This window comes from Anopheles maculipalpis, chromosome 3RL, assembly GCF_943734695.1.
Source record: "Anopheles maculipalpis chromosome 3RL, idAnoMacuDA_375_x, whole genome shotgun sequence".
Taxonomy (NCBI): domain Eukaryota; kingdom Metazoa; phylum Arthropoda; class Insecta; order Diptera; family Culicidae; genus Anopheles; species Anopheles maculipalpis.
The window spans coordinates 13,188,995-13,216,558 of record NC_064872.1 but is presented as its reverse complement, the minus strand read 5'-3'; the positions used below and the strand labels follow the sequence as shown (position 1 = coordinate 13,216,558).

General features: G+C 44.6%; 3 protein-coding genes across 12 annotated transcripts in view; 2 read left to right on the top strand and 1 right to left on the bottom strand.

Annotated features, from left to right (window-relative positions):
* The window catches only part of LOC126564970 (D-3-phosphoglycerate dehydrogenase), a 483,268-nt gene that overhangs the window by 232,758 nt on the left and 222,946 nt on the right, over positions 1-27,564 (top strand). The window lies entirely within an intron of this gene.
* LOC126565253 (aquaporin AQPAn.G) overlaps positions 1-27,564 on the top strand; it is a 149,015-nt gene that overhangs the window by 52,715 nt on the left and 68,736 nt on the right. For 2 of the 5 annotated variants that reach the window (XM_050222416.1, XM_050222415.1), the window contains 6 exons: positions 8,494-8,687; positions 20,936-21,079; positions 26,360-26,569; positions 26,639-26,719; positions 26,835-26,900; positions 27,384-27,487. In XM_050222416.1, the coding sequence (XP_050078373.1) occupies positions 8,494-8,687; positions 20,936-21,079; positions 26,360-26,569; positions 26,639-26,719; positions 26,835-26,900; positions 27,384-27,434 (746 nt within the window). In that variant the 3' untranslated portion in view covers positions 27,435-27,487. Of the gene's footprint in view, positions 1-7,838; positions 7,877-8,493; positions 8,688-20,935; positions 21,080-26,359; positions 26,570-26,638; positions 26,720-26,834; positions 26,946-27,383; positions 27,494-27,564 lie in introns of those variants that run through there. The other 3 variants (XM_050222417.1, XM_050222413.1, XM_050222414.1) reach the window with 3 other exon arrangements.
* LOC126565418 (proteasome subunit beta type-2) overlaps positions 1-27,564 on the bottom strand; it is a 549,154-nt gene that overhangs the window by 505,248 nt on the left and 16,342 nt on the right. The window lies entirely within an intron of this gene.

The following is a 27,564-nucleotide window of genomic DNA, read 5'->3' as shown; positions in this document are numbered from 1 at the left end:
GCAACTAGTAAGCGCGATATCCCGTACCCGTTGGATAGCCCCCAGGATAAGACTCTCGAGAAATAAATGACTCCCTGACATCTCCTGGCATCGAATGCTAGAGCCACGCAGCAACCGCACGCGATGCTACACGATGTGGCGAGACGATGATGATGATGATGCGTTGTGCTGGTGGTGCAGTTTACTGTTTTTGCTACAAATTGCTGAGTGCGAAACAATAAAATTACATTTAAACATGTATTGCGCTCGCGCGTACTTAACAACCGCTAATTACCTTACCGGTATGGGCCCCATTAGCTGGCGTAAGCGTAGTTCGCGAAGTTCAAACCTGCCAACATTTGGTGGGTGGGTACCACGCACTACAATTTCACCTAAATCGTCAGGCTACCACCGTCGCCGTCCGCGCACAGAGGTCATCAGACCGTTGAAGGAAATGATGGTGCCTCTAATTAGCGGAGTCACAACGCGGCGATGTGATGCAGCATCTGAGTGAGGCACGGTTTGGTAGTTCAGTGTCATTGCTACTGGATCTGGTTTTGCTAATCTTGGCAGCATCAGCTCGGCTGCCTTGGAGAGAGATCTAGATCGTTTTAGGACCGATCGAGTGTTCGGTTCGGTACCTTGAAGCGAAGGTATCGAACAACTGTTTGGTGTTTGATGCTATCTAGAGAGCGTTATCGGCCGTCCTTAGCGTCGATCGCAAACTGCTCATAAAACTGCCGGTGACGACGTTTCGGCACATCGACAACGAAAACGTGCTGCTTGAGTTGGGCTCCAGTTGTTGAATATTGCCGACTCTCACCAGAAGCGATCAATTACGCCAGATTTGCACGATTGCTCGACCCTAACCTGTCACTCGTTGTGCGACCGCACCATCAATCTACCGGACCGACGGAAGCTTTACCACAGTGGATCGGTGATAGATCAGTGCGAAAACATTTTCCCCTCATCTTTGCACGCGATCAGCCCAACGGTGCGTAACGTCGATCTGCAGATCTTCGACGAGATGGACGATCTTTACCGCATAACGAATCGATGGCACCGTTTTCGATGGCAGACAATTCGACCGAGACACACGAAGAAGCTTTCTCACAGTCGGATGAAGCTGAATGGGCTCCGCTGCCCATAAGATCTATGAATGAATGTCTCTCAAGACATGCGACGAGTGGATCCACTCGAGTGGCTTCTTCAAACTATGCCGAGAAGAGTCTTGATCACCTACTTCCTACCTGCTTTCCTTGTTGGTGTGGCGATAAACCCTTCTCCGTGCACCGCCCAACCCCACGTAACCTTGTGCCGATGCTGGTAATAAGCGGCGCGAAACTTAAATCGGCGATTGTCAATGTCCCCAAAAAGTAAAAAAAGACAGTCGGATGAGATCTGTTCCTCGCCGAGAGACGATTGCGAAGGTAGGCAACCTACCGGAGCCACAGTCAAACGAAAAAGGAGTAGAAAGAAGGGAGTGTACACCTTTTGCGCGCAAGATCCGGCCATCAAATACGATTCGCAACCGATAAAATCAGTATCCCAAGGAGGTCCTTCCAAGTTTTGCGACGCACCGCGCTGGGGTGTTGCCGCCGATCCGCGGGATTGTGTGTGGTTGTGGCATTGGGCGGTGTAATGGGCAAAGGCTTAATTAGTTTGCGCTGCACTTTGACAATGATGGTGCGTGGCGGGGGCCTGACGTTGAACGGCTTCGATTGGCAATTGCGATTGGCACTCGGGTTTGCCCTCAACCTTGATGGGCTGGTGATGATGAGCATGACGCCGATGGTGATGTTTGCCATGAAAGTGAAGGCGCCAACGACAGGGTGGACTTCCAGGTTTTGGCTGGCCATGCCTTGCCTGCCCGTATTTGGCGTAGCGTTGCAATTTTGGAGTTTTGTAGCTGAAGATCGTTAAAATGGTGAAGGTATCTTTCCTTGCACCCAGAAGACTTATCGTACGAAACATCCAATCAATGGAAACAACGCTACCATGAGCAATGTTTATGCTACTATCTGGTTTTTTGCAAAAAGACTTGCTACACTTCATCTAATACCTTTTACAACAACCATCGATATAGTCCAAATATTTTAAGATGAATAAAATCATAAACATTGACGGCAGCTTCTTGTCGGAGCATGTGCCTTATGTATCCTTGAGCAATACATTTAATGCCTTCGCTTACATGTGGATTTACCTCAAAACAATCGACGTCCAGTCCAGGAAGAGGATCGTAACGTGTAATTTGTGTGTTTCCCTGCCATGAACAATTCGGCGCACTGGTTTTTCGACGATCACGCACGTTTAGCTAGGACGGGTGCTAATGTAGCGAACATAACGTGAATGTCACGTGTAGCGAAACATATGACTCGTGTTTTACTAGCACTTGTGCTGGAAGCCGGCGTCGGAGTGTAGCACCTTTTTTTTTTAGCTTATTGATTTATTTATTTCGGCCAAAATCAAGGTCTTCTAATATGTGAGCATCTGTGGCCCGGTGCGGGGTGTTCATTAATTTCCGATCACGCTAATCGCACGCCGATGAAAAACGAAAACAAAAAAGACAACTCATGACAGTTGGCACTTTGTATTCGATAGAACGATTAGATTAAAAAGTAATTACGATGCTACACCACCAGCAGTACACGTAGTACCTCGTCGAATTTGGAACGTTATCGTACATTTCTATTACATTAGTGTTGTTTGAAGAAAGAGACCATGTATGGCTTCCAACTTCTTCCGGTGGAGTTAGTGGACAAACTGAAAACAGTGTTACAGCACAATTAAAGACAGCTGATACTACAGAGAGCAAAGATCCATGATGTGGAGTGATATCAACAATATTAAGTGGAAAAAACGTCGATAATTAGATCATGGGATTAAGAGCTTAGTTAACTTTTCTAGATTGTTCGATGTCTCAGCGACGGCTCAGGTGTTTAACAAAAAAATGAGTCATATTTTTTAGAAATTAATTTCAATTAGCGCAATTTATAGCAGCGCCAGTATAAATTATCTTGATAATAAGACCGATAAATAGCAACTATCGCAATTTGTTTGTGCGAACTGCTACCGCCTGGGAACGGTTGTTTACGATACATACGGCAATGCATACTACCCACTGCTGTTCATCGATCGTTGTCGGGCAGATGATCACGTTGCTCCGTTTCATCGTGCAAAGTTCCGTTAATGCATTCTTACGCATTCCCATCACACCTGTGCATGCACACTGGCTTCAACGCCTGGCTACGGTGAGCCACCGTTCAGCACACCGTCGGTCTCGGGGATGGAGCAATCAAATTAACTTTGCTGTCCGCTGTCACGCGCAGGCGGAAGATGGCTACGGTTAACCTTTGGTGTGGGGCGCCTAGCAAATGGCCATAACCCTGGTCGTGCAACGAAGACATGGTTGTGCGATGGTCCGTTACCTGTTCCTTGACATTGAATTCCTTGCTTGCAAAGGTACAAAGCCGGCCTCAGTGCAAGATGGTGCGCTGGGATGGAGCGGGTGTTTGTACTTAGGGGCTGAATTGATAAGTGTGTGGAATGATCACTAAATGAAGTAATCTCGTTTTGTGAGTTACATTCGACGGTGAGATTCAGGATGAAAATCTTAAGGAAAAAGATTGGAAATACATATCAGACATATCTCGGCGATCGCGAAGCTTACAGCACGCACTTCGATAAACGAAAACGAAAATGTGGGGACTTATTTTGGGCCCCCACTAGTGTTGTACGACTCCTCAAATGCGGCTAGAACTGACGACGACAACTAAGGCTTTATCGGTTAGTGTATTTCTCGTTGTGAAACTTGGATGCAAGTGTCAGAGCATCTGTTTAACTGTTTTGAGAATATTTTGTTCAAGATCAACGTTGTCATACAAATCTTTTTGCAGAAATCTGTGAATCTCTGTGAATAATTCAAAATCAGCAATTGTAATAACAGTACAATGGCTTACAGAAGTGTGATAAATAATTCTCTTTTAGTTGATTATTCCATATTTGATGGGAACAACATTTTTTCCATTGAGTTTTCCTTAGTAGTTTTCCTTTATTACCATTCCAAGTTGGTCCAAGTGTAATGCATGCGTTATAATTATGTATTCTAAGCATTTTGTAAATGTTTTCAAAACCAAAATGAAATGTTTTTTTTTTTTTGCTACCAACAGAATCAAACATTGTTACTTACTGCTCAATATAAATAGTAATAAAATACTTATATTATTTGTATAAATTTTCAATCAACAAACTTTTCACTCCAACGTCCCCATCTAAAAGTTTTCCCATCTCCCCGTTTTCTGACGAGAGCTCAACTATAGACGAACACTATACTGCCCTGCACGCTACAGCCGGCTCCGGCTACCATTACGCTAATTTGAACAGCCGGTTGAAAACAGTTGTTTTTCTCCCGCACATACCCATCCAACGAACACTGCACTTGCCTCCTTCTCGGTGCCGGTACCATTTTATGCTGCACGGCACCCCTGCACGGTGGGCGAGAAAGATAGTATGCTGGCGAATTGATTTGCGGCATCTAAGGGTACAGGTTCAGCCGAGCCTAGCTTCCCTAGTGTGTGCATCCATTGTGCGGGAATGGAATTGATCTATGTTCCACGATGATGCAGCCGATGGCAAGAGTGATGATGGTTTATGTTGGCAGGCACTGCCTCGGTACAGTTTATGGGATGGCATTATTGTTTATTATGCATTTCGACCAGCCAACACGGTGCTGACGCGGCACGATCGTACCTAAAAACACGAACAAAACACGCCGAGACAGACGTGAGGCGCTCACTGTTGAGTGCCAATGGCGCCGATGATGCGATGTGTGATGTTTGCGCGTGAGCATTCCACGTGTTGGTTTGCACATAAACCTTCCGCGTGCCGCTAGAGATCGAGCCGCAAAGACAACCGCTCATTGCAATCAACAGGGTGAAAATGGAAAGAAAAATCTAGCGGCAACTATGCTACTCCACTCGCTTTCCCAGTGCAGCTTTCCGCTCCGGAATCCGACCCGGGGGACTGCTCTATTGTGCGCGGTCCTCGGTAGCAGCATGTGGCATAATGATAATCGTGAGGGAAAAATTTCTCTTTTAATTATAACAAACACATTTATTATGCAGTTTTGAAGAGTGCACCGAGGTGCATCGGCTTTTTTTTTTGCTCTCCGAAGCAAAGCAAAGCAGCGCACGGGACGGACAGCTGGCGGTCTTTGACGAGTGCAGCGTAACGTCATGGGATGGATGGAAGATAATCGGGACACTGATTAGGAAAACACTGATTTGGAGCAATCAATTGGGCGGTAAACTCGGTTCGGTTCGTAAAAGATGCAATTTTCTTGCTTTTAACATTGGTTGATAATGCTCTTTAAGCGTTAATCTGTATAATTGAGGGAAGTAGAAGATTACGCAAAAATTGTTTTAGAAAGTAAGCAGTTGATCTGTAACGATTTTTTGTTCAAATTTATCAGACATAATGTTGTACAATAAGAGAAGGCAGACATATCCTGCTACATCTTTTTGCTTGTATAAGTAACCTTGCAGGTTGTGTAGTAAATCCCAGCTTTAACATCCAAAACAAGGTTATGGCAAACGCAAGGGTCATTGTGCTCTTGATATACACTTTCGCGGTGCCGTAGACTTCAAAATGGTTCTAGAACGGTTAACTTAGGATTGCGCAAAAAAAATTAAATCAATCTAAGGTTGAATCGATTGAATGCATACGAGTATCGATGTGCAACGAAGCAAACGTTGCCAACTGCTAATATAATCGTTGCACCTTCCCTTGCAGACTTTTTTCTACTCGAAGTTCGAAGATGTTTGCTAAGTCAATTAGCTCGTTGACAGATGTCTCAAATTATCGATCGCTCCGGAAGCGTCCTGCTCACTAAAACGCCAACAGAATATTACACAATGTTAGTTTTGCTTTTCGCTGGGCATGCTGATGATTGCATCGCTGTTACTTTGTGGTTATTGTTATCAGCAAACATCAGCATAAACGGTTCGATTGGCATGCTGTCCACGTTCGCTCACGTACAGCACGTCCCAAACGTTCCGTGGTTCTAATGTACGGTGGTCTTATCTGCACGAAAAACCCCGTGACCGCACCAAGGTATCGTGTTAAGCGCAATGTGTTCTAATATTACTTCATTTGTCTTCTCGTGACTGTTCGCCGTTTCTAGACCGACGTCCAAATGCGATACGTTACAACGATTCGTAAACAAACATCCATTTACATCGATGGGCGACTCATTTTTTTATCGCATGGCGCTTGGACGAGAGTACGCCCAGTAAAAAAAAACAACCGCACAACATGTTGCAGTGCTTTTGTGTGTGATTTTGGAAAACAACAAATCTTACGCAAACCATCCCTTTGCAACTTTGTCGATCAGCATATAGGGAAGGGGCGGGCATTATGTTTTGATCGTTTGTTCTGGCCGTGCGCGGTGCCCGATGTCAGGAGCGATGGCGCGATAATTTCATCAATGGCTATCTAAATTGAATTTACTACTTCTACCACACAGATAGGCATCGGTACCAGCGTGAGAGGAAGTGTTAAATGTTCGATGATAAGAAGAAAACACATAAAACATGCCACACAATATCGATTTGGACCCAAAAACGCAGTATTGGTTTGATAAGAGCTACAGCCACAGCTTGAATGTTAAATATCCTGACCAAAGAGGATCTTTCTGTATCGTTCAATGATTTATGATTTTCAATTAATTACTAGGGTTTTATTGAAACCATACACCGTTTTTCCACCAACATAACCTAGCATAACACATCTGGTAACATCAGCATTGACCCCTTGGGTGGATTGAAATGGAACCGTTTGCTTGACGGTGTGTGCCTTTTTTTTCTGCGCACATAGAGAAGGGCATTCGCGTTGCATTCGCACAAGTACGTGAAAGCGCGAACAAGACCGCTCCAACGCACGGCTCCGCCAAAAAGGGAGAAGGGAGCCAAACGGTGATTTGCACTCCTTCACCGCCGCCCATCGATCCGTCGCGCAGCACCATCATCAAACGCTCGCGTCAGGTCGTACCGTTTGCGATTGTTTTGCTGCTCCGGTCGGATCGGATCGGTTCCCTCGAAACCGTTTGTCTCAGTAGATAACTTTCCTTCTTGCGAGCCGGTTCCTTAACCACGCGAAGCCCTTTGGCGCGAAACGAGCACACGAGGTGGTCGATTGAACAAAGTTTTGCCAGTTTTGCACCGTTTATTTGGTGACTTTTTCGGTATCGTTTAAAGTTGTTGCGCTTAATGTGACCATCGGGTGCCTCCGTTTGGCGTGTGTTTGTGTCGAAAACTGTTGCGTGCCTTCGATGCCATCGTCAATAGACGAAAGAGATTTAAATTAACTATAATCATCCAACTGTGCCCGGGAACTGTTTAGTTATTTGGAGGTTATTATTTGTCGTTGTTACAGCTCCAGGAACCACATCCGCTTAAACAAGGGCTCGTTGATTTATTATCACTCTAACGATACTCCCCTTCCACCCCTCGTTGGAGAAGCAACCTTTACTCTAGTGCTCCCGATGCTCCGATACTTACCACGCGATTGGAAAGTTTGATCAATATCAAAAAAATTGTTTGATAGTAGCGAAGCTACTCAGCTTTTGTTTGTTTTGTGCTCCCGTTTGTATTTCTTCGACATTTCCCCCGTGCACGCGGTGCAGCTCGGTCGACCCTTACTGGGTGGGAGTCATTTTCGCGCGCGAAATTCGAGCTTTCCCATCACAGAACTATACGGGCGATTCTGGAGCGCGTGAGTGAGTGAAAGTGCGTTACTGCCATTCAATCAGTAGCAGCTGCCGAGCCGAACCCGGTTCCACAAAGTGCGCGCCAGACACCAGAGATGATACCGATCCTCAGCAAGTTTGATCTGAAAGAAGGTAGTGTAGCGTTACGGTGTACTGGTCTTCTCCGTCTATCGTGGTCTCCTGTGGTGCGCTAAATGTTTGCGGTCCGTTTTCATGTGCGTATTATGAAGGCACCAGAGCAGGAAGCAGGTATTGTTTGATTTGCTGGCCATTATGGAGGTAGCTGCCGGTTGTTTGGAATGTGCCAGTTCCGATTGTTTGAGTTATGTAGTTCACCATCAACACCCGCACACCCGTTCTAGCTGAGACATACCATTCCTTGCCGATTGTGTTAAAATGTGGGCCATCTCGAAACGAAACCAACATATGACGGGGTTTCGTGCACATAGAAGAATGCGTCCAACTCCGGTGCTATAGTAGAACACCGGGTTTGGCGTCTCGAATTTCGGTTGATTGCAAACATGGCGTTTGAATGCAGTTTTTGTTTATAAATATTCCCCAGCAGCGAATATTGTGTGCCAAGCCAAATGTTAACATGTTTGGAATAATCCTTCAAATTATTTAGCTGATTCTAGTTAAACCTAGTGATGTAGAGCTGTGTAGAGCTAATAGAATAGACATGCACTCGAACCGTACCGTATAATTCTAATCACGCAATTTCTCTTCTCCATCCCTTGTCCATCGTGCAGGAGTGAAACAGATCGTCGGCGTCTCCGATATCACCGAGAATCGCAACATATGGCGCATGCTGATTGCCGAGTTTCTCGGCACCTTCTTTTTGGTCGCGATTGGCATCGGTAGCACGACGGGCTGGACCGACTACAGTCCCACGCTTACGCAGATTGCGTTCACCTTCGGCCTGGTGGTCGCCACGCTAGCACAGGTAAGCTGCAAGATGCGGATAGTACATAGACAACAAGCACACAGACACGCTAAAAATTCAGTTCGCTCTACGCATCGCGGTTCAAGCCGACGGTCGGACGGACCAGTTTGTCCACTCCGTCTCCTAAACCCGATCCGGTTCGATACTGGTCACACGAGAGTTCGCCACTCGTTGCGCTCTGACCTTCGACCAGATAACGGATAGTGTGGTGTTGGGTCCGATGATCAATCCTGTCGCTCGATTTGTGAATGAATCCCACGAAGCTTGGCCGGAGGTGATTCATCGAATCGCCAAAACGTGCGTCTCACGCTCCCCCAGTGCGTCCATCATCGACAGACGTACGAGTGTCCTGAGGAGATTTAGATGACTTTAGATTATTTCGGCAGTTTTTGCCTTTTTGTGTTGATACTCACTGTGAAGCTGCAGTTTTTTTTTTTCGCCTCTGCTTCTCTCTACTTCACATCGGTGATGTTGACCGGTGTGCTAAAACCAGCAGGCTCCTTCCAGCTTCAGCGTACTGCGGGTGAACGTTAAAACATGCGTCTCGTGTATGTTGAGTGCAGAAGGACACGCGCACCTAGAGGTCCCAAGATCTTGAATCAGCACTGTGCCCTAGGGCATGGTCATTACTGGTTCTTTTACGTCCACACGTTGATTTGCTTTCCATTTCATTCGGGGAGGTATTCTTTCTACTCACACGCTGCGCCACTTTTCCACGCGTGCTGCGTATAGGTGGGCTTCTGAATGGGCAGCTACGCTCGAGCAGCGGTTCGGCAGAAGGGGGGGTACTTCAATCAAATTCACGTTCATCAGATTTGCCTTGTCGCCAAAGCCGCAGCAGTGGGACTGTACGTTCGGGTTTTAGAAACTTTGATGTTTTTCCTCTCGGGGGAGATGAGGAACGAAATGACGCACATAGCACGTGGTACCAAGTGCTACCTTAGCTGCTACTCGTTTTTTGGATATGGATGTTAAAGTTGATCGACGGTACAGAAACCTCTCGATTCGAGATCCTTTTGTTGTGCACTAGATTACTGTTAAATAGACCTAAGTGGATATGATTGTACCGAAACCTAAACGCTCGAATCGATTGCAGACAGTAGTTAAGAAATTAATTGCTATATTCCACATTACAAGCAAAACACACTAATGGAACTGATACCATTGGATGTCGAAAAACTAAACCAGAAAATACAGACTCAGCAGAAGGGAAGGTCACTAAGGTCAACATGTGTCAGTTCCGATACCTGTTCCGAATTGCCGCACCTGTCTTCTACGGATCCAAAGTTCGCCCTGGTGTTGATCCAATTACTCTGCCCTTAATCGACTAACGATTCGTGCCGATTGTGATCACTTTGACATTCGAATTTAAAGTCCAGAGGAAAGAACGCAGAATTAAAGCCATAAAGTAGCCCTAGCGCTAGATCGTCCAGCAATGGATGAAAGGGACTCAACGCTTGTCAACATACTACACGTTCATACGTACCATACGCAATTACCCATTGGACTCAGTGGAATGTTTTGCCTGATTGCGAGTTCAACATTCTTAGGACTAGTTAAATTATAAGCTTTCCAAGGCTGCACAAGGCACAAAGGGGGTTGGGGATTCGATACGATGTTTGTATTTTAATAATCATTATTATTATTACCCTACGATGATAATAATCATTACCAAAACAATAACCAACTATTAGGCAAGATTAGATCGCGATCGATGCAACTAGCTGACCCACGGCAGGGCGCGATGCAAACAACTCATCATCATTCCCATGTCAGACCGGTGCAGCCAGATGCGCGGTTTATGTCTTGCTTTACTGCCGGTGTGCACGTTGTGCATCTTAACTGTGCGAAGGTGAAGGTAAGGGTTGGTCTACAGCGCTCATGTCTACGAATGATTGAGCGCTTGGAGAGGAAATAGCGAAAAGTCACCATATTCTCAAGTGCTGGAGAGCCTTGCACGGCGCAAACCTTGATTGGCAGGAATTTTCGCCAACGACGTCAGTTGGCAGGCTTTTACGAGATTGCCTTCCTTCCTATCTTCCGCACGAGGGACGTTGTGAGGACGAAGACCAGGGCCCAGCTGGGGTTGGAATCCCAGGGTGAAGATTACAGGCGCAATACGCAGTGCAATTATGGCTAGGATGGTTCACCATTGACTACAATGTGTGCCCCAGCCTGTTTGAGGAACGGTGGGTTAATGGTGACTTTTTTTTTAATGACTGCCTTGAATCGAGTTGGTTGTCGTAGGGTTTACTGTGGGCTAGAGTATTTTTGGACTACGTCAAACTTTGAATACATCATACACGAGCTCATTAGCTTTGACAGTGACAGTTTAATTCCGTGTGAGCTTTGATGGGCGATGAATAGTAATTGGATGACTCTACTACACATTTGCTCTGTGATAACTATATGTTCTTTTAATTGCCGTTAAGTATACCAAAACATCAATAAGATAAAACTTTACGCCGGCTACTTCACCCGACGCACATAGTGTAGTAGATCAATAAATCCTCAGCGTGTGAGCATTTTGTTGCTCTCGAGTAGAATATTGTCCTTCGCAAGTGATCGTAAAATGAGGAGCCGTTTAGTAGTTTCTTCTAGACCACATGCTGGCGGAATATCTCAGCTCGTTGCTAATACGCTCAGTTTATCGTGGTACTGATAGTGATAGCTCAGTCTGATTTTGTTTCTTCTTCCACCGTTGGACTATGCACGTAATGCGACAGTGATGACAATTTACGATTTAATTGCTACGTCCCAAGAGTACGTTACGGTGGACCTCCGGACCGAATGCTCTAAGACAAACAATGGCAAGCTACAACCATCCAGGGTCGCTATTACCTCTGTTGAGCGCGAGTGTGCGCTAGTTTTGGTTTTGACTTTTAGAAGACCGTATTTGATTAATGCGTACGATAATTAAAAAGATAACAATACTTGAACACCTGACCGTCCGTTAACCAGCAGCGGCGGGTGTGAGTGGTAAAACAAAAGCCACTACTACGGGATCTGGTGGTGCAGATAAATATTTAAGCTGCTGTGCTGCTGGCATCCTCGCGGTCAATGTGACCGCCACCAAGGCGGTGATCGTTCAAATATTGACACTGGCCAATATATGCCCGAGAGACCTCCAATATCGTCAGCGAGCGGCTTATACGATCCTGTGCTGTGTTGTGATTCGTTTTTGGTGGCGACCGCAAATCGTTTATTGAGAGTGTGTTGGCGTGAACAAACAGGGGCACCGGTCGCAAGGTTTGGTGTAATTGTGGAACTGATTTCGCTTTACTACCGACACGTTTAGATACAAATCCTTATGCAAATAAGCAGCGCATCTTTAAATGCTATCAGGGTTTTAGATAGTAGATCGTGGTTGTAAAGTGTGCTGAGAATAGGAAGGTCTGTAGGCAAACAAGAGGCGGTAAAGTGAAAGGCAGTTACTTGGTAGCAAAGAACTTATATTACTCGTAAGATTTGGTCCAACAATGTATTGAAGAGGGAGGGTTCTTATTAGTTTATGCTGGAGTTATCTGTATCAAATTACCTATGTTTTTATAGACTAAAATTATCAACTTCGTTTTTTTTGGATTTTGAACCAGACCTATCTATCTTCTGCTTCCAATCAGAAGCTATAAAATATTAAACCATATCTTGCCCAGCACTACTGTCCGGACGGATCATTGTACAAGCGGTTCACACGACTAATCATTCAGTAGGAGATTGATCGTTATCCGTCCTGTACGTGTCGCGATTGTAACCTCCCACCGCGCATTTAGCAATTCTGGTCATTTTCTTCATCAAATTACTGCCAAACCCTAGGCCCCTTTGCGCTGCTGAACGTGCGCTGTACGATTTAGCGCACGAAACACCAAACGGGACCGTCATCGCGGTGGCACCGATTATAGAAATTCGCACTGCCAAACCTACCACCAGCACCACCACTGGACGAACTTCGATCCGATGTGGTAGCGATTCTCATGCACGTACCAACTGTCAGGGTCAGCGACTGTCACTAGTCACCAATGGGGAAAGATAAGTAAAAAAAAAAAACGACCAAACACGCGCAGATCTCAGCAAAAGCCGCCCAATACCGCGCCAAACCGTACCACCCCACAAGCGGGTGTGTAGAGTTAGCGTGTGCCTGCATGTGCTGGGCAAGATCTCGATCAACGTGATGACCACGTACGTGAACGCAAAGGGAGCCCTCAATCGTAACGGCTCCTGGCCTGATGCTTCGAAAGTTCGTTCACTCGAAAGTCGCACAGCAACAGGGGTAACGATTTCGTTGGCTATTTTATTTCTCGCGAATCAATACGTCCAGTCTATCGAGCCCATGGGGTTTTTTTATGTCTTGACTTGAGGAGAGTGCACAAGGGGTGGAAAACGCTCAGTTTTTAGCTGCAGCTGAGTCATTTGGTGCAAGATGGCAATTGATTTCGAGCAACATTTACCTGTCATCGCAGACGTTATTAGGATGCGTTGCCAGAGACTGGGAGCAACACGACAAGTTCAGACCACACACCTTCTTATTGAGTAGACGGAAGGTTCTCTTAGACCATAGTGGCGAAGTGTGTTCCAAACACTTTGTTCGTTGTTTGGGAGTGTACTTGCAATAATGCAACTCCTAAAGGGGGCTCGTAACAGAGACCTTTGCTGTCTTACTAGCCTGCCTTTGTGTTACCAACCTTGCCCGACATTCGGATATTCCTACTGTCAAAAGGATTGTCTAAATAACGCCTTGCTTTTAGCAGCATCTGATATGTCAGTCTAGTATCCTGAAGAGTTAATACGATGAAGTATGTTAGAACTCTTGGTGAGGCTATAAAAATACAGGCGAAATAATACATTGAAGATTGGATGGATTATTGTCGATTGGATTGAAATTAAATAATAAAAAACAGCTCTTTAATTCCTCTCGATAGTAGGCTCAATCTGTTTTCCTCCCTTCCAGCTGGGTTGACTCATAATCGTCGAACCGAAGCCACATTAGCTGCTAGTAAGCTATTGAGCTCTTATTTGTGTTTTTTTTTTCAATTTAAGAGCAAAACCCTAAACAACAACAACGAATCATAGTTCAAGTAGTAAACAACTCAAGGTTTTAGAACTCGCCCCGCTTCGCTTCACCCCCCGGGGAGAACGGTGTCCTATCGGAACGGTCTACAACGAAGCCGATGTATCTTCCGATATTCATCTGCGGTATCGAATCCCTCAAATAATGACTTATTCTTTTCGGAAAGGGGTGAGTTCGCCACATTCGAGCAATACCTCTGGTGACTGTTTTATTTATTTATGCTAGTGTCTTCTCCTTCCGTACGTTCCACGTTCGCTCTCCTCCATTGCAAAGGGGTAATCGCGGCAGGACCACACCGAGGCTTCTCCTGCCGGTGGTACCGGTGTGCGTTCGGGCAACTTGTTTAGCGAATACATTGCATAATACCGTTCAATATAACTCTGTAACCTTGACATCTCTTACTCGTTCGCTTCGCGGCACCGCACCGCAGTCCTTTCGCCCCGTCAGTTTATTTTGCTTCTTTTTTCCATTCCTCTCTCCCCGCGCGCGCAATGGACTGGTTCGGGCTTCGGGTGCACGCTGAAGGCGATCAAGCCGGTATTAAGATCATCGGCAAGATCGAAGAAAGAGCCAAACCTTTTACACAAGAGAGAGAGAAAAAAAAAACAACTAAAACGTACCACCCCGAAAGAAAAACAAACAAAAACAGAACCTTTAAACGAAAACGCCGCTGCAACAAGATTTTTGCACGCACCGTTCACCCTGTGGTGCTGGTACACATTCGGTTCCCTTTTGCTAAAAGGGGGGGGCCTTACGGGGACCGACACGTGTGCGACGTGTGCGGGGTGAAACAATTATTCATCCCTTATGCTTTTAAAACTTTTGTCATGTTTCATCGCGCTGGCTGCTGTTGGATGCTTTCACGCTACCATTTGTGCCATTTGTGGATGTGTGTGTCAGTTGATATGGCGTATCTGCGAGGGTTGCCTGCAAGCCAAGCTCACACGCGATCAGTAAGGCGAAAGTGAATGGTCCTAAGTTCGCGAAAAAAAAAACGCACCAGTTAAATGAGGCACAAAATCAGCGCTGGCTAGACAAACTGGAACCATGCCGCTGCGAGATGAGACCCGTGTCTTGGGCCAATGTTCAGAGAAGGGGAATTACTTTTAAACGGTCGGTTTGAAGCATTAAACGTGGTAGTTACGGGCAGGAGTCAGCAAGAGAGAGAGAGACCGAAAAAAAAATCTAAAACATGACAACCGACCACCGTCATCAGGCTGATGAAGGATTCTTGCCGGACACGACTTAATCGTGTCTGCGGTTTTTTTTTGCTGGTTTAAGTTTTTTTGTTTTCTTTATCGTCTATCTCTTTTGTTGATGCCCATTTGATCGCGGTTTTGAACGGCGAAGGCGACTAAAAGGCTTTTTAAACGTTAAGCCCTTGGATTGGGAGGATATTCGTGTAACGCTGCGCAGCGAATCGGCTCATCCTTGGGCAACTGGTTTCCTTATTTCTGTCAGCCTCTTGCAAAGGGTGTTACAGGGAGTTGTTTTACAATCATTATATTGATTTAATAACTTTACGCCGTACTGATGAGATACGGGTTTGCATTCCTTCTGGATGATTTTTGTGTTTTCTGTTGATTTCTTGAAGAATTGAAACAATTTTCTTCTTCCTCTTCTTGACTTAACGGCCTACTAAATCACGTCGACTATCGAATGGCTTACTAGAATTGGTGGGACATCATAAAAGCTAGTGACAGGTTAAGATGTCAAAATGCGATTAGAATTGAGACACGAGCAAGAGTGTGTAAATGATGAGCTTTGCAAAAATCAAGGGAACATTTTAATAGACACATAACCGAAAGTTATTTCACGTAGAGTAGCTAATTCAACCGCTAAGCGAAAAATAACAATCATTTTTCTATTATGATGAAAAACGGCAAGGACAATTGCTAGAATACAAAACATATTGAGTATTACTTGAATGAATAGATCTTGATTATTTTATACCATTCTAATAGAGAACGATGCTTCAAGGATGACGATCGGTATCTGTCCCATCATGGTGCAAGTATCTAACAGTCAATGAAAAAAAACCAAAAAACCCCTGGTACTCCTTTCAAAAATCCATCCACAAAATGTCAACACTTTCGTTCTACCGTCGATCGTCTAACACATCCTCCATTCCATTACGTGAACCCTAATCACAACGGGCAAATCTGATCGTCGGGATCATCGTACCCGGGGGGGAGGCTCAAAATTTTGCAATCCAACTCACCCTTCGCAACAAACATCGCGAACATCGAAGGCGACGATAGCTCGTTAGCCAAAGGTCGCAATGTGTTGTGACGATTTTTGTCGTGCAAAGCTCATTATGCGGAGGGCTAACCCGTAAAGACAAAGCTTAAAAGCATCTACAAAAAAAAAGTGTAAAAATAAAATACCGAATCAGCTAAATCGATTCCATTCGGTCCAATTTCTAAGCAACCCAAAAGGTTGGATACCACTCACCTTAGTTGAAAGAAATGAAATCAACCGTAGGAAAAACCTTCGTCCGTCAAATCGCAAAAGCTATCCTTCGCTCAATCAATCAGCGTCTTTGTTGGGCCGGTGTGCGCCGGGGCATCTTCGTAAGATTTGGGGAACGAAACGGGAGAGCGTATCGTGCGGGAATCACGCAAAAGACCGTATCGATCGTTAAACCACGAGACACAAAACCGCGAACCGCTCTGCATGTGACCCGAAACGCGTGTGCCACGCCACCGAAACGCTATCCAACCGGAGCGGAGATCGAAGATCGAATTGCATCAAGGATATTGCGCATCTTGCCTGTTGTCAGAACGAAATGTTGGGTTCCATTTTTGCAGCTTCGTGACCGTTCTTTGGGCAACAACAACTAGAATGCGGAGGTAGATCGATGACGTATCGCATTTTGTACACCCCAAAATCCCGTGATCGTGATGGATCGCTTAAGGATCAGTTTCGGATCGCTGTTTCAGCATTCCATTCAGGGTGTCTCGATCCCTTTTACAATGATATGTACGCCTGGTCTCGATGACATTGACATTTAATCGAGTCTGCAAAAGTTCACCTTGGTTTCGTGATGCCCTTGTGGATTCTATGGTGGGACAAATTCGACAATTCGACATCACGATTACTTCCGGTGGTTTTAAACGTTATTTGAAAGCCTGGAAGTGTTGTTCGGGAGATGTGATTGAGGGTATAGATTACAGTAGAATACATAATGCAATCTTATATCAACACTACGAATATTTATGATTGTAAAGATGTATATTCAAACACAATGACGTAAATAGCGGATGTAAATGAACTGGTAAATAAATTCCAGATACTGTTACCCATCCTTCTTCAGCCCTTTCCATCTGACGATCAATAACAAGTTATACACCCATCGAAACACAATGCCAAAATCTCTTTTCAAACATATCCATCCATTCGCAATCACACGGAGCTTGTTCTGGTCTGACGTTTCGATCGAAAAATGATCGATGGCATGCTGGCAACAAAAGCTTATTGGTATCACAGATGCGAGAGCTCGATCCAAAGCTGCCCCGACACCGCTTACGGTTTTCCGATTAGCGCATAATGTGAACTAATTATATGCCACGCCATCGCAACACCCGCTGACTGTGCTGAGTAGTCCGTTGCGGCAAGGGTGACAAATGACGGGCCCAATGTTCGAACCTTGACGTCCGCCGGTGGGACCGCTGCGCCAGAAGTTCTCGGCCGCCATCGACCACACCGCTACAGCTCTACGGCACGTGTATCTCGCCCACCATGCACGCGTGCTGGATGCGTCCGTTGCATCGCCATTGAGCGTTGGCTAGACGGCGACTAGTCAGTTTTCTCGGTCGGCTGAGGTAGTTTGACCGTCGCGAGAACCGGTTTCCCGCTCTTCGGTGCTCCCATTTCTATCTGCCTGCCAGCGTCGAGGCCTTAAGTGCACTGAGGGGAGGAAATAGTGGTAACAGTAATAATAATAAAAAATCGAGCACCGATGAATGATTAAACCGTTTTCATTCAGAGAAGTGTCGTGGCGGTTGTTATACTTAAGCTTCTTTTGCGGGCTGTTTTTTTTTTTCAACCCTCCATCTATAATTCACCCTACCACACATCGATCGATTGTTGCAACGGCTTGTAGTACAAACACACACTTGCACCTTCGTGTCACCGATTTAATGCGCATTTGTAATTCTGATCGCGTTAATCAGCATCTCCCGGCGGGCAAGCATGCGTGCCGTGTGACATGACGAGCGTTGCTGCGGTCAACGATCCGATCTGATTCCGTCCAGTCACCGAGATCGCAGGTGACGAACCGGCACCGACAGGAAAGAGCGAATTGTTGCGAAACTTGGCGATTACGCGACTTATGCAATTTTACCGCGGACGCGTTCCAATGATGCACGATGCTCTGGGTGGAGAGGTATCGGTGAGAAAATTAAGCTAGGAGAAAGGAACGTGCGGTGGACGGACAATGGAAAATCCGAACCGAATGGTTTGATAGGAGAAGCTGTGTGTGTGTACCGAAATAAAAATCCTCCCGGGTTTAACCCCTTGGAAGGCTGTGTTTGTCAAGCTGATTTCGTAGAGCAATTAATTAAGGATTTTTCCTCTGTTGCGCACGAACGGTTGAGTTGTGCGTTGAATCACAATCGGATGTGAAATCTTTTTCGTAGAATATTGAAGTATTACTGATTGGAGGTTTCGTGTGTTTGAATTGTTGAATTTGCTAGTTGTTAGAGCATAAATTGGATTTTTGGAGCATAATTCGATTCACTGTTATAACAAAACTCAAGTATGTTTTAGATCATTTACTTAATTGTTTTCTTTCGCTGACGCTTTTTTCTAGCAATCCTCCCAACATTTAATCGGCTTTTGTATCATGACTGTCATGAACGGCAAGATATTACTTTATTTAACTATTTATTGATATGAGAACAAGCGAAATGTTGTGAAATCCCAGGCTGCTTGTCACCTCGTGTCAGCCCTGCTTAAGAAGCTATCAGCAATCGGTTGGAATACAGCCTCAAAAACTAATATATAGATGGAATACCCTTAATCTTTAAAACGTTTTTAAAATAACTTCGATGCTTTCGAAGAGTCACGTTTCTCAAGGGAATGAAGTGGGATCATCATCATCATTTGGAATATTTTTGAACAAAAATGTAGAGTATAACTACCATAGAAGATATGATCGTACAGTTTTATTCCCGAACGAAGAAATTGGAAAAATTTTACGTACATCCAAAACAGTTCTAACTGTTTTATGCTTTACATCATCTCTTCACATGACATTACGGCGTAAGGCGTCGTATATAAAATAAATAAAATAAATAAATTTACTTCTTACATCCATTATGAAATAAAAACCTTTTATAGAGGATAGATTCTCCAAGAGTATTAAACGATTCTTCAAATACCTCAGAAGCATTTTGATCTTGGATTCACAGTATTCGCCAAGACAAGATGGACACTGCTCTATAGAACTCGCCTTGCAAAGACCCCTTCTAAGATGAAGCCATGCATGTGAGGATCATTCAAAATGAGCAGTTTCCGACAGTGGTCACGTTATCAAACCTTAGTGACTTCAGTGTGCTGGACTACAGAAAATTTTGGGCAATGGAAAATGATCTCTTCTTGGCTTCTTGAATGTAGAATCCGAGTGAAATTGCATTCATTATTATATTTGATAGCCTTACTGTGCGTCGAATCCCACCACATACGGAGAACTAATTATCCAGTTAAGGTTTAATATAAATTGAGCCAGCCCAAAATGGCTGGCTAAGACGCTCGAATAAAAAGAAGGGATATCTTTTGTACATTTACTGTATGCACTCTCATTCGAATTAAGTATATTTTCTGATGCATACTAGTCTAATTAGACAGTAAAGTTCATTTCGACACCCTAAGTCTATGTCTTCAGCACTCCTTAATATCTCATGAATATCGCTCAAGAGCACTCTGCTGCTCCTAATTGACGCATAAATTAGCCCACCGTACTCGAGCCCTTACTGCACGTACAACATCGTGCACCATCATACGACTGTATCGATTGCAATCGTTGACATTCGCATACAAACTTCACCATAGACGGATCGCAAAAGGGGTAGACACGAATGGCAAGCAATGGGCATCGTATAGGCAGCACTTGATTTATTTGTGCATCGCAAATGGTGGTACTTTGACATGATGAGCAAACATGTAATTAATTTCTCATCACAAGCACCTACGAGCAGCGGGCGAACGGTGCTTTCCTCGTGAGAACGAGTGCTTGTGTCGTATCGAAAGTGTACTGATTTAATTACCGCCTTCGCGATACTGTTTACTTTTATGGTTTGTGGAGTGCTTAATGAATGGCTTAATGTGAAAAGTGATTTTTAAATCTTCTACCGCACGCATTCTAATTTTCGATCGTTTTAATGATGCAAATGCATGAAACATAATAATTATTATTAATCACTAATGCAGAGCTTAAAAGGTAGGATTTGTGGCTAAATGCATCCATAAGAACAACACAAATAGGAAAAAGTTTAAAGTTTTTGGTGCAATAATACAACAAATTCTATGCACATAATCATTCTTGAACATTATTTCGCATAGCATAGCTAAATTGATGAAGTCCTAGACGGCTTCATGCTAATTTCGCGTCAAACTTCGCGTCCATCAATAATTCTACCTACCAGCAATTTTGCACACACGTCCAATAAACACTTATCCTCTTTTTCACGCCTAGCGCGATGAAAAATGATCGATCAACCACAACGCCACCTTTCGTGCCAAAATCGTGCCCAACGTGACCGAATGGGGCGTGCTAACCGGCCAATACATCGGCCCAATTATGGCGCACGAGCCCATCGCCATCGTTTGGGGGCGGTTTTTTAAAGGCACTAGCAAAAAAACAAATGCGCGTGAGAAAATCGCGAAAGAAGCAATACAGCTCGCGCCCGAACAATAAATCCATCGCACACACACACGCCGCTGTGAGATTTTGCTGTGCATGAGCGTAACAAATTGGCAAATTCGATAGCATGCTTTCGGGTGAAAACCCATCACCACCCTCAACCAACCCCCCCAAAAGAGCATATGTGGAGCACGTGTTGTGGCGGATCGCGCGTGCATAATTTCTCATACCTCCGCGTCTCCGTTCTCGTTTTGATTGCTGATCGAACGTTTTCTCACCTTTATTTCTTCATTGCGTTTTTTTGTTTTGCGTTTGCAGGCATTCGGGCACGTGAGCGGATGCCACATCAATCCTGCCGTCACGATCGGGCTGATGGTAACTGCCGACGTCAGCATACTGAAGGGTGCTTTCTACATTGTTTCGCAGTGCATCGGTGCGATCGCAGGAGCAGCCGTCATTAAGGTACGTTCGTAGGTAAATGTTAGGTTACATTATTGTAGATTATTATTTTTACGATGTGAGTGGACATTAAAATGAAACCTCTTCAATAATGGATCCATTTTGTTTATCCGGGTGTATAAAGGGGTTCTTTGGCCGACGAGACTCCAGGTGGACGCCAACTTTGCCCATAGGTTAATTCACCACGGTACTTTACATGTTCTAAACGATCCGAGTTATTTCCGCCGTAAGAGGTGTTATGAGTGGAGAATTTTTCTTGGGCTGTAGAATGGTCCATTGACTGCCGGCTATGTTATTGTCGGCGTTGAATTTGCTGTCAGAAATAGGGTGAAGTTTCGTACGACTTCGTTGGTACAATTAGCTATATGCACATTTTATTAAATTTTTAATTAAAAAAAACATGTCTGCCTTAAACGGTATAACAATATTTTGCCTAACTTAACCACTGGCGCGTATGGTGCTGACGAGGAGGAAACAATGAGGATTGGATAAAGAATAAGGTAAGGGTATGGACAGAGCTTAAGGAAAGGTGGATATCAAGAGCCTAGAGAAAGATATTGAAGGACGAGGCCGTAAGGAGCGGATCTCTGCCATCTCCTCCAAAATTTTCCACTTGAAAAAGATGCTGATGGTGGTTGACTTTATATTTTTCTAATAGTACCTAAAATGTTGTCAGGCAGGTTTAAAGTTTAATTTCTGGTTGTTCCATTTTATATGCAAGCGACCCTATACATTTCATTGGATGAAAATAAATTTCCAGAATGTAGTAAGTAGCTCAGTGGATCAATAAACCCGTAATTTCCAAGTGTACTCTCGTATACAGTTCATGCACGATCGATTTTTTTTTTTCTATAGCAGCTAAACGCCATCAACACATGCACTGTTTGCACACCCAACAAATCGTGCGTGCCTGCATCGCAGAGAATCCCACCTCCCCCAGCCATACGGCCCGATCTGTTATTCCCTTCTATGGTTGAATTTTTAAATGGCGGAAAACTGTGTCAACAGTCTCTGTTTGTAGTGCAGTCACATGTGCACATGCTCGCCTGCTTTCAAAAGCCGTTCCCTTTTCTCCCACACCGAAACACACCACAACGCCCGGTCGCTTTGTTCCGTCCGTATTGAATGGAACGGAAACAACGCCTTGTCTATCGTGAGCGAGTGTGATTGAAGGTGCTTTTGGTAGTACGCTTCATTTAGTACTAATAGCTATGAGTAGCAGAGCATAAGGGGTGGGATAAAGAGTCATTAGAACGAGACGCGCCAACGCGTCTATAGATGCACAATGCAGATGTCAAAGATGAAACCTTCTTTTCAACTGTCACACACAAAATAAACGTTGGCCCGTCAGCGTGGGGATAGCGCTGGATTTTAAAAATGCGCATACCTAGATTTTGCTCTACAATACCGGCTACAGTGACAACATAACCTAAATTACCCATCGAAGCATTCTACGCCGGTTTAATGCAATGCATACGTGTGCATGTGCATTGGAATAACAATAGACAGTGATTTATCTTCCCCTTGCCTACCTTTGGGCGCTTCCCGAGACCGATGGTTTTGTATTTTGTTTTGTCAGTGTGATTTAAACAACAATTTTATACGCTCTGTTTTGTGCATCACTATTCAATGCTGTCGAGGCTCATCCGTACTGCAACAAGAACACGAGTGCCGGGATGCACTTCCTCTTCGTGGCGGGTTCGTCGCTTAACTTTCAGCATCCAACTCACTTGTTACGACGGGATGCGTCGTGTCAGGCCACCGATTTGCTTGTTGTCAAAGCGCTTGTCAATGAGAGTTTGAGACGCGAACGACCGAAGACAGCATTGCTCGATCGATCGATCGCAACCAACAGACAGATAGCGTATGTGCCGTCATGTGTCATGTGCCACACTTATGCCACCTATATATGCCTCTCTTCTTGGAGGTTGTGCCCATTCTGCGTCCGTACCGAAGCAAGACAATTGCCTCGAAATGCCAAGGTACACGGCCCTTTGCAGATCGGCACACATTGAAGGGTGCTCACAAAGGTGACAGTGTTTCGTGTGATTCGTACTCGATACTCTCAGGCAGGACAGTAAATGGCACCAGGAGAAACATAAAGCATTTTTTTTTATCAATCATGTCACATTCTGGTGCAGTCAAGTGACACCAGCCCGGATGGTTTAATGGGAACGCACGGAACGTGCAGGACGTGCGTGGCCTAGCAGCATGCTGGACCCCGACCTCGTTAAGAATCAACTCAGCAAAAATTGCATGTTTGCATAAAAATGGATCAAATAAACTTTGACACGTTCACCTTTCATGCCGGAGGTCATTAATTGTGCGGAGCAGGAGATATTATGTTTGTAAAATTTTCTTTTTCTTCAACAGCAGCACAATGATGGGATGATTGTTGTGTTCCATTCACTGTAACTTGCCTTCTACATTTTTCATTTTCTTAAAATGTCACCTGATATCAACCATGAAGAGTTTGATTTTTTTTCCTGTATGAAAACTAGGCATTAAATTGCAATTATCCATAAATTTTATTTATTAAATTCCTTCCAATAAGCAACACTAATCGTTGCAAATGGCTTACTTCCTTGGCTCGTGCGCATACATGTACCTCCACGCGGTGTTTTGGAGGATAGTTTGCCACCTTCTTAGTACATCCCACCAACCTTGCACAGAGACGCGTCATTACGTCTGCCTTCGACATCCAAATGACAATCTTCCCCCATGCCATCAATCAACCACCCGGTGGGGCATGTTAACGCGAGACATTCTGTCTCGCACGCTTGCCACAAGCTCGCTCGATCAAGCGCACGCAGTTAACACGCGCGTAAAACCCGATAAATTCACCATCACCAGCAGGCGCTAATAATAGTCCGCGTTTTGGTTTGGCTTGTGGATCCCTAATCCAATTTTCGGAAGACATAATCGCAGACACATCGCGATCGAAAGCTTCCAAACGCATACAGTCAATGTAAAAATGACGTGCAGCAAATGGTCTCGCTAAAGGAACGGAACCTATTCATTAGTGCGTTCCCCTTGCCCTAAACCTTGACCGAAAGCCGACCTGTCGAACCGGTTAGTCAAAAAAAAAAACCCCCCATGCGAGGCCTCCGGTAAAATCTGGAGGCCTGCTAGAGAGATCAATCCAATTTTGATTTAACCACACGAAAAGGAAAACAGCCACACACTTGTGTGAAGTTGAAAAGTGAATGAAGGAAGAAGAAAAAAAAACACAGATTATAAAGAGCACCCCTATGCATTAACCTATCGGCCCTCAGCGAGCATGCATGCCGTGGGAGTAGGAATGTGTTATGTTGACGTGTGTTTTATGTGCATGTTTCGTTCGTCAGGTTGACCCAGAGGAACATTGTATCGGGTCGTTTATTGAACGAGAAGCTCTGCTTCATATGACACCTCATACTAACCACTTATACAAGCCGTTACAAGCGGCCAGCTGACAGAGCTAAGAGTGCACACAGCCTTTCGAAACGACTCGTAAAATGCTGCAGTGTCAAGATGCTACTCAACCGGTAGCTTACAAGAGCCGATCTAATGTTTATGTAGCCTTACACCCCCCCGAAATGGGTTTGACCTGACATTAGGATGTCTTTTCTAATCTATTTTAATTACATTATGTCCACCTGAGCTACCTGGAATCTTGAGTCTTGAATTTGCAAACTTTACCTTTAGTATTCCATTTATCACGAACCGAGCAGACCCACACCACTTTATCGTGGTTTGAACCTTTTCTTCGGTAATTGAATTTTGGATACCGTCCAACGATTCCTGACGATCGATTATTTCCTCGTTAATTGGTAACCTTCGATCCAGCTGTACTGCACTGTACGGCTAATGGATTCTTCTTGCGAGCACGCGCACAAACACACTCATCTTGTGGCGTGAACGTGCTAAATGGTTTACCGCAATGGCGAGCGCTTCGATTAAAACGTTGCTACTCAAAATGGTTTAACGGTGCGTTCGTTTTCGGTTTGCGCTTTAGGTTCTAACCGGCCCTATTCGTGCTACGAGGTGCCTGGCACGAGGTGTGCGCTATCGTTCCGACACCGACGGATTCGTTGTGCGTTGTGGCATGCTGAGCATGAGTTCTTAACGGCTTGGTAAGCTAATTTGCCTTAGCCTTTAGCCGCGCAGATTAAACCGAACTCATCGCCTATCGTCATCGCCGGCCCACTTGTAGATCGTGAACGATCTTTAAGAACCCTGTATGGTAGCAATTAAAATCGTTCGCCAGCAGAAAGATGATGGTGGTACACGAATAATGCGCAGGCACATATGGTGTTCTAGGAAATTAGGTAAACAATTTCGGCGTTAAGAAGTTTTGGGTAGTGAGAACACGTAACGGACAATAATATCCAACTTAAAATCATAAAAAGCAGATATGAATGCAAAGCAATGTTACTGAAAGTGCTTAAAGTTTTTAGGGACTTTCAGCTAATGTAAATCCTTTTCCGGCTTCTCTCGAATAAATGTCATATATTTGTTGCTTCAATTACAATCTTCAAGTATTTATATTATTGATCAAAAGATTCTACTAAACTACTAAAGAGTCATGTTCCTAATGGACAATTGCAACTGATAACGTTTGAGCCATTTTTCCGTGTGTCCTAGGTAAGGGACTTATACTTCGTGAGTACTTTCTGAACTCTTTGCATGCTTAAGAATCTCTTCGGACATTTATTGACAGTTCAAAACTAGAAACGAATTAAGTTAAGGGACTCAAAGTCATTATAAACTAAATATCTCGCCAAGTAGAATTTAGAAATGGAACAAATTTTAAAATTGATTTGTTGCCCTGTGCTATGCACTTGAACATTGCTATACACGCGAAGTAATGCTCCACAAACTCGTTGCAGGAAAAAAGCATACAATGGCAATTTAGCGACCTTTTACTACCGTTTCCTTTACACATACACAATTTAAAGCGATAAATCATAACAACTCAATCTCAAACACATTCGTCAATTTTACACCTTCTCCGCACACATATACAACGCGCAAGGCCGCAATTCATCACGCCCAGCGCGTACCAAATCAGGTTTAAATTAATTGTGTGAGATAATGATACATAGCCACGAGGGTATCCACCATTTCGCCGACCAGGAATGAAAATGGTCTGCCACATGAAATATGTAAACGTCAGGCGAAGGACACCGAACGTACGGGTTTCCGTTCCGTGTTGAAGGCTGCCGTTTCGACAGTAGTTGATCCCTTTTATTAATTTTCTCGTTGTCCACATTTGTTGTTGTTGTTGTTGTTGTCTCACAGGCCGCCACCCCGTCGGAAGTCGTCGGAGGGCTCGGTGTGACCGGTATCGCCCCGGGACTATCCACCGGCCAGGGTGTCCTGATCGAAGCGCTCATCACCTTCATGCTGGTGTTCGTCGTCCATGGCGTGTGCGATAATCGGCGCACGGACATCAAGGGTTCGGCACCGCTTGCTATCGGGCTCTCGATCACGGCCGGCCATCTGGCAGCGGTAAGTGGTAGGGCACGGGGCAGGATTGGTTTGCATACGTTAATGCTTGCTTTTATATCATCGCAACAGATTAAGTATACCGGCGCCAGCATGAATCCAGCCCGTTCGTTCGGACCGGCCGTGGTGATGGGTAACTACACCGATCTGTGGGTAAGTTTAATTGGCCTTAGACACCACATTGGAGTGTTGCTTCTTCCACAAAAAAAATTACTAATATCCTTCATGGTCCTGTTTTTTTTATTCTCCCTAAAACTCCTATCTACAGGTTTACTGGGTCGGTCCGATTGTCGGTGGCATTGTTGCCGGTGCCGTCTATCGTCTGTTCTTCAAAGTAAGAAAAGGTGACGAGGAATCAAATTCATACGATTTTTAAAAAAACCTTTCCAAATTCCCCAACCTCAAAAAAAAGCAACACAAATTGATGTAGATCATTTCACCGACCAGCAATTTGCAAGAGCAGGCCATCGCAAGCAATCGTCCTTGTGCGCAACTGGAAATGCGATCGAAATGATTGTCTTCGATCATTAATGTTTTTGTTATGAAATTCATTCAGTTATGAAATTTTATTGTCTTTCTGTGTGTCTGTGTGTGTTAAAATGTTCGTGTTTTGTTTTATGTGCGTGTATGGACGTAATTTGGAATCCGGTATCTCATAACAAAAAATAAACCCATTTCCATTCATAGATAGAATCATCCCTTCGCAACGGGATTAATCAGCTCAACCCTGTGTGTTGTATCCCTTCAGGATGCTTTTAATGCTTTAAATCTTATATGTGTTTTTTTTTCTTCTTTTCTACTTCCGCCCCGGTTGCAGATGAACACTAACAAAGTAGGACAAGTGACTAACGACGTTCAGTACATTTAGCCCGGAGCGTAATCCACTAGCCCATCTCGATAACTTCTACTACAACTAACCTGACGCTCGACGTCCCGTGTTGCGTGTCAATCCTCGAGAAGGGCTTTAACATTCATAAAAACACACACACACACACACC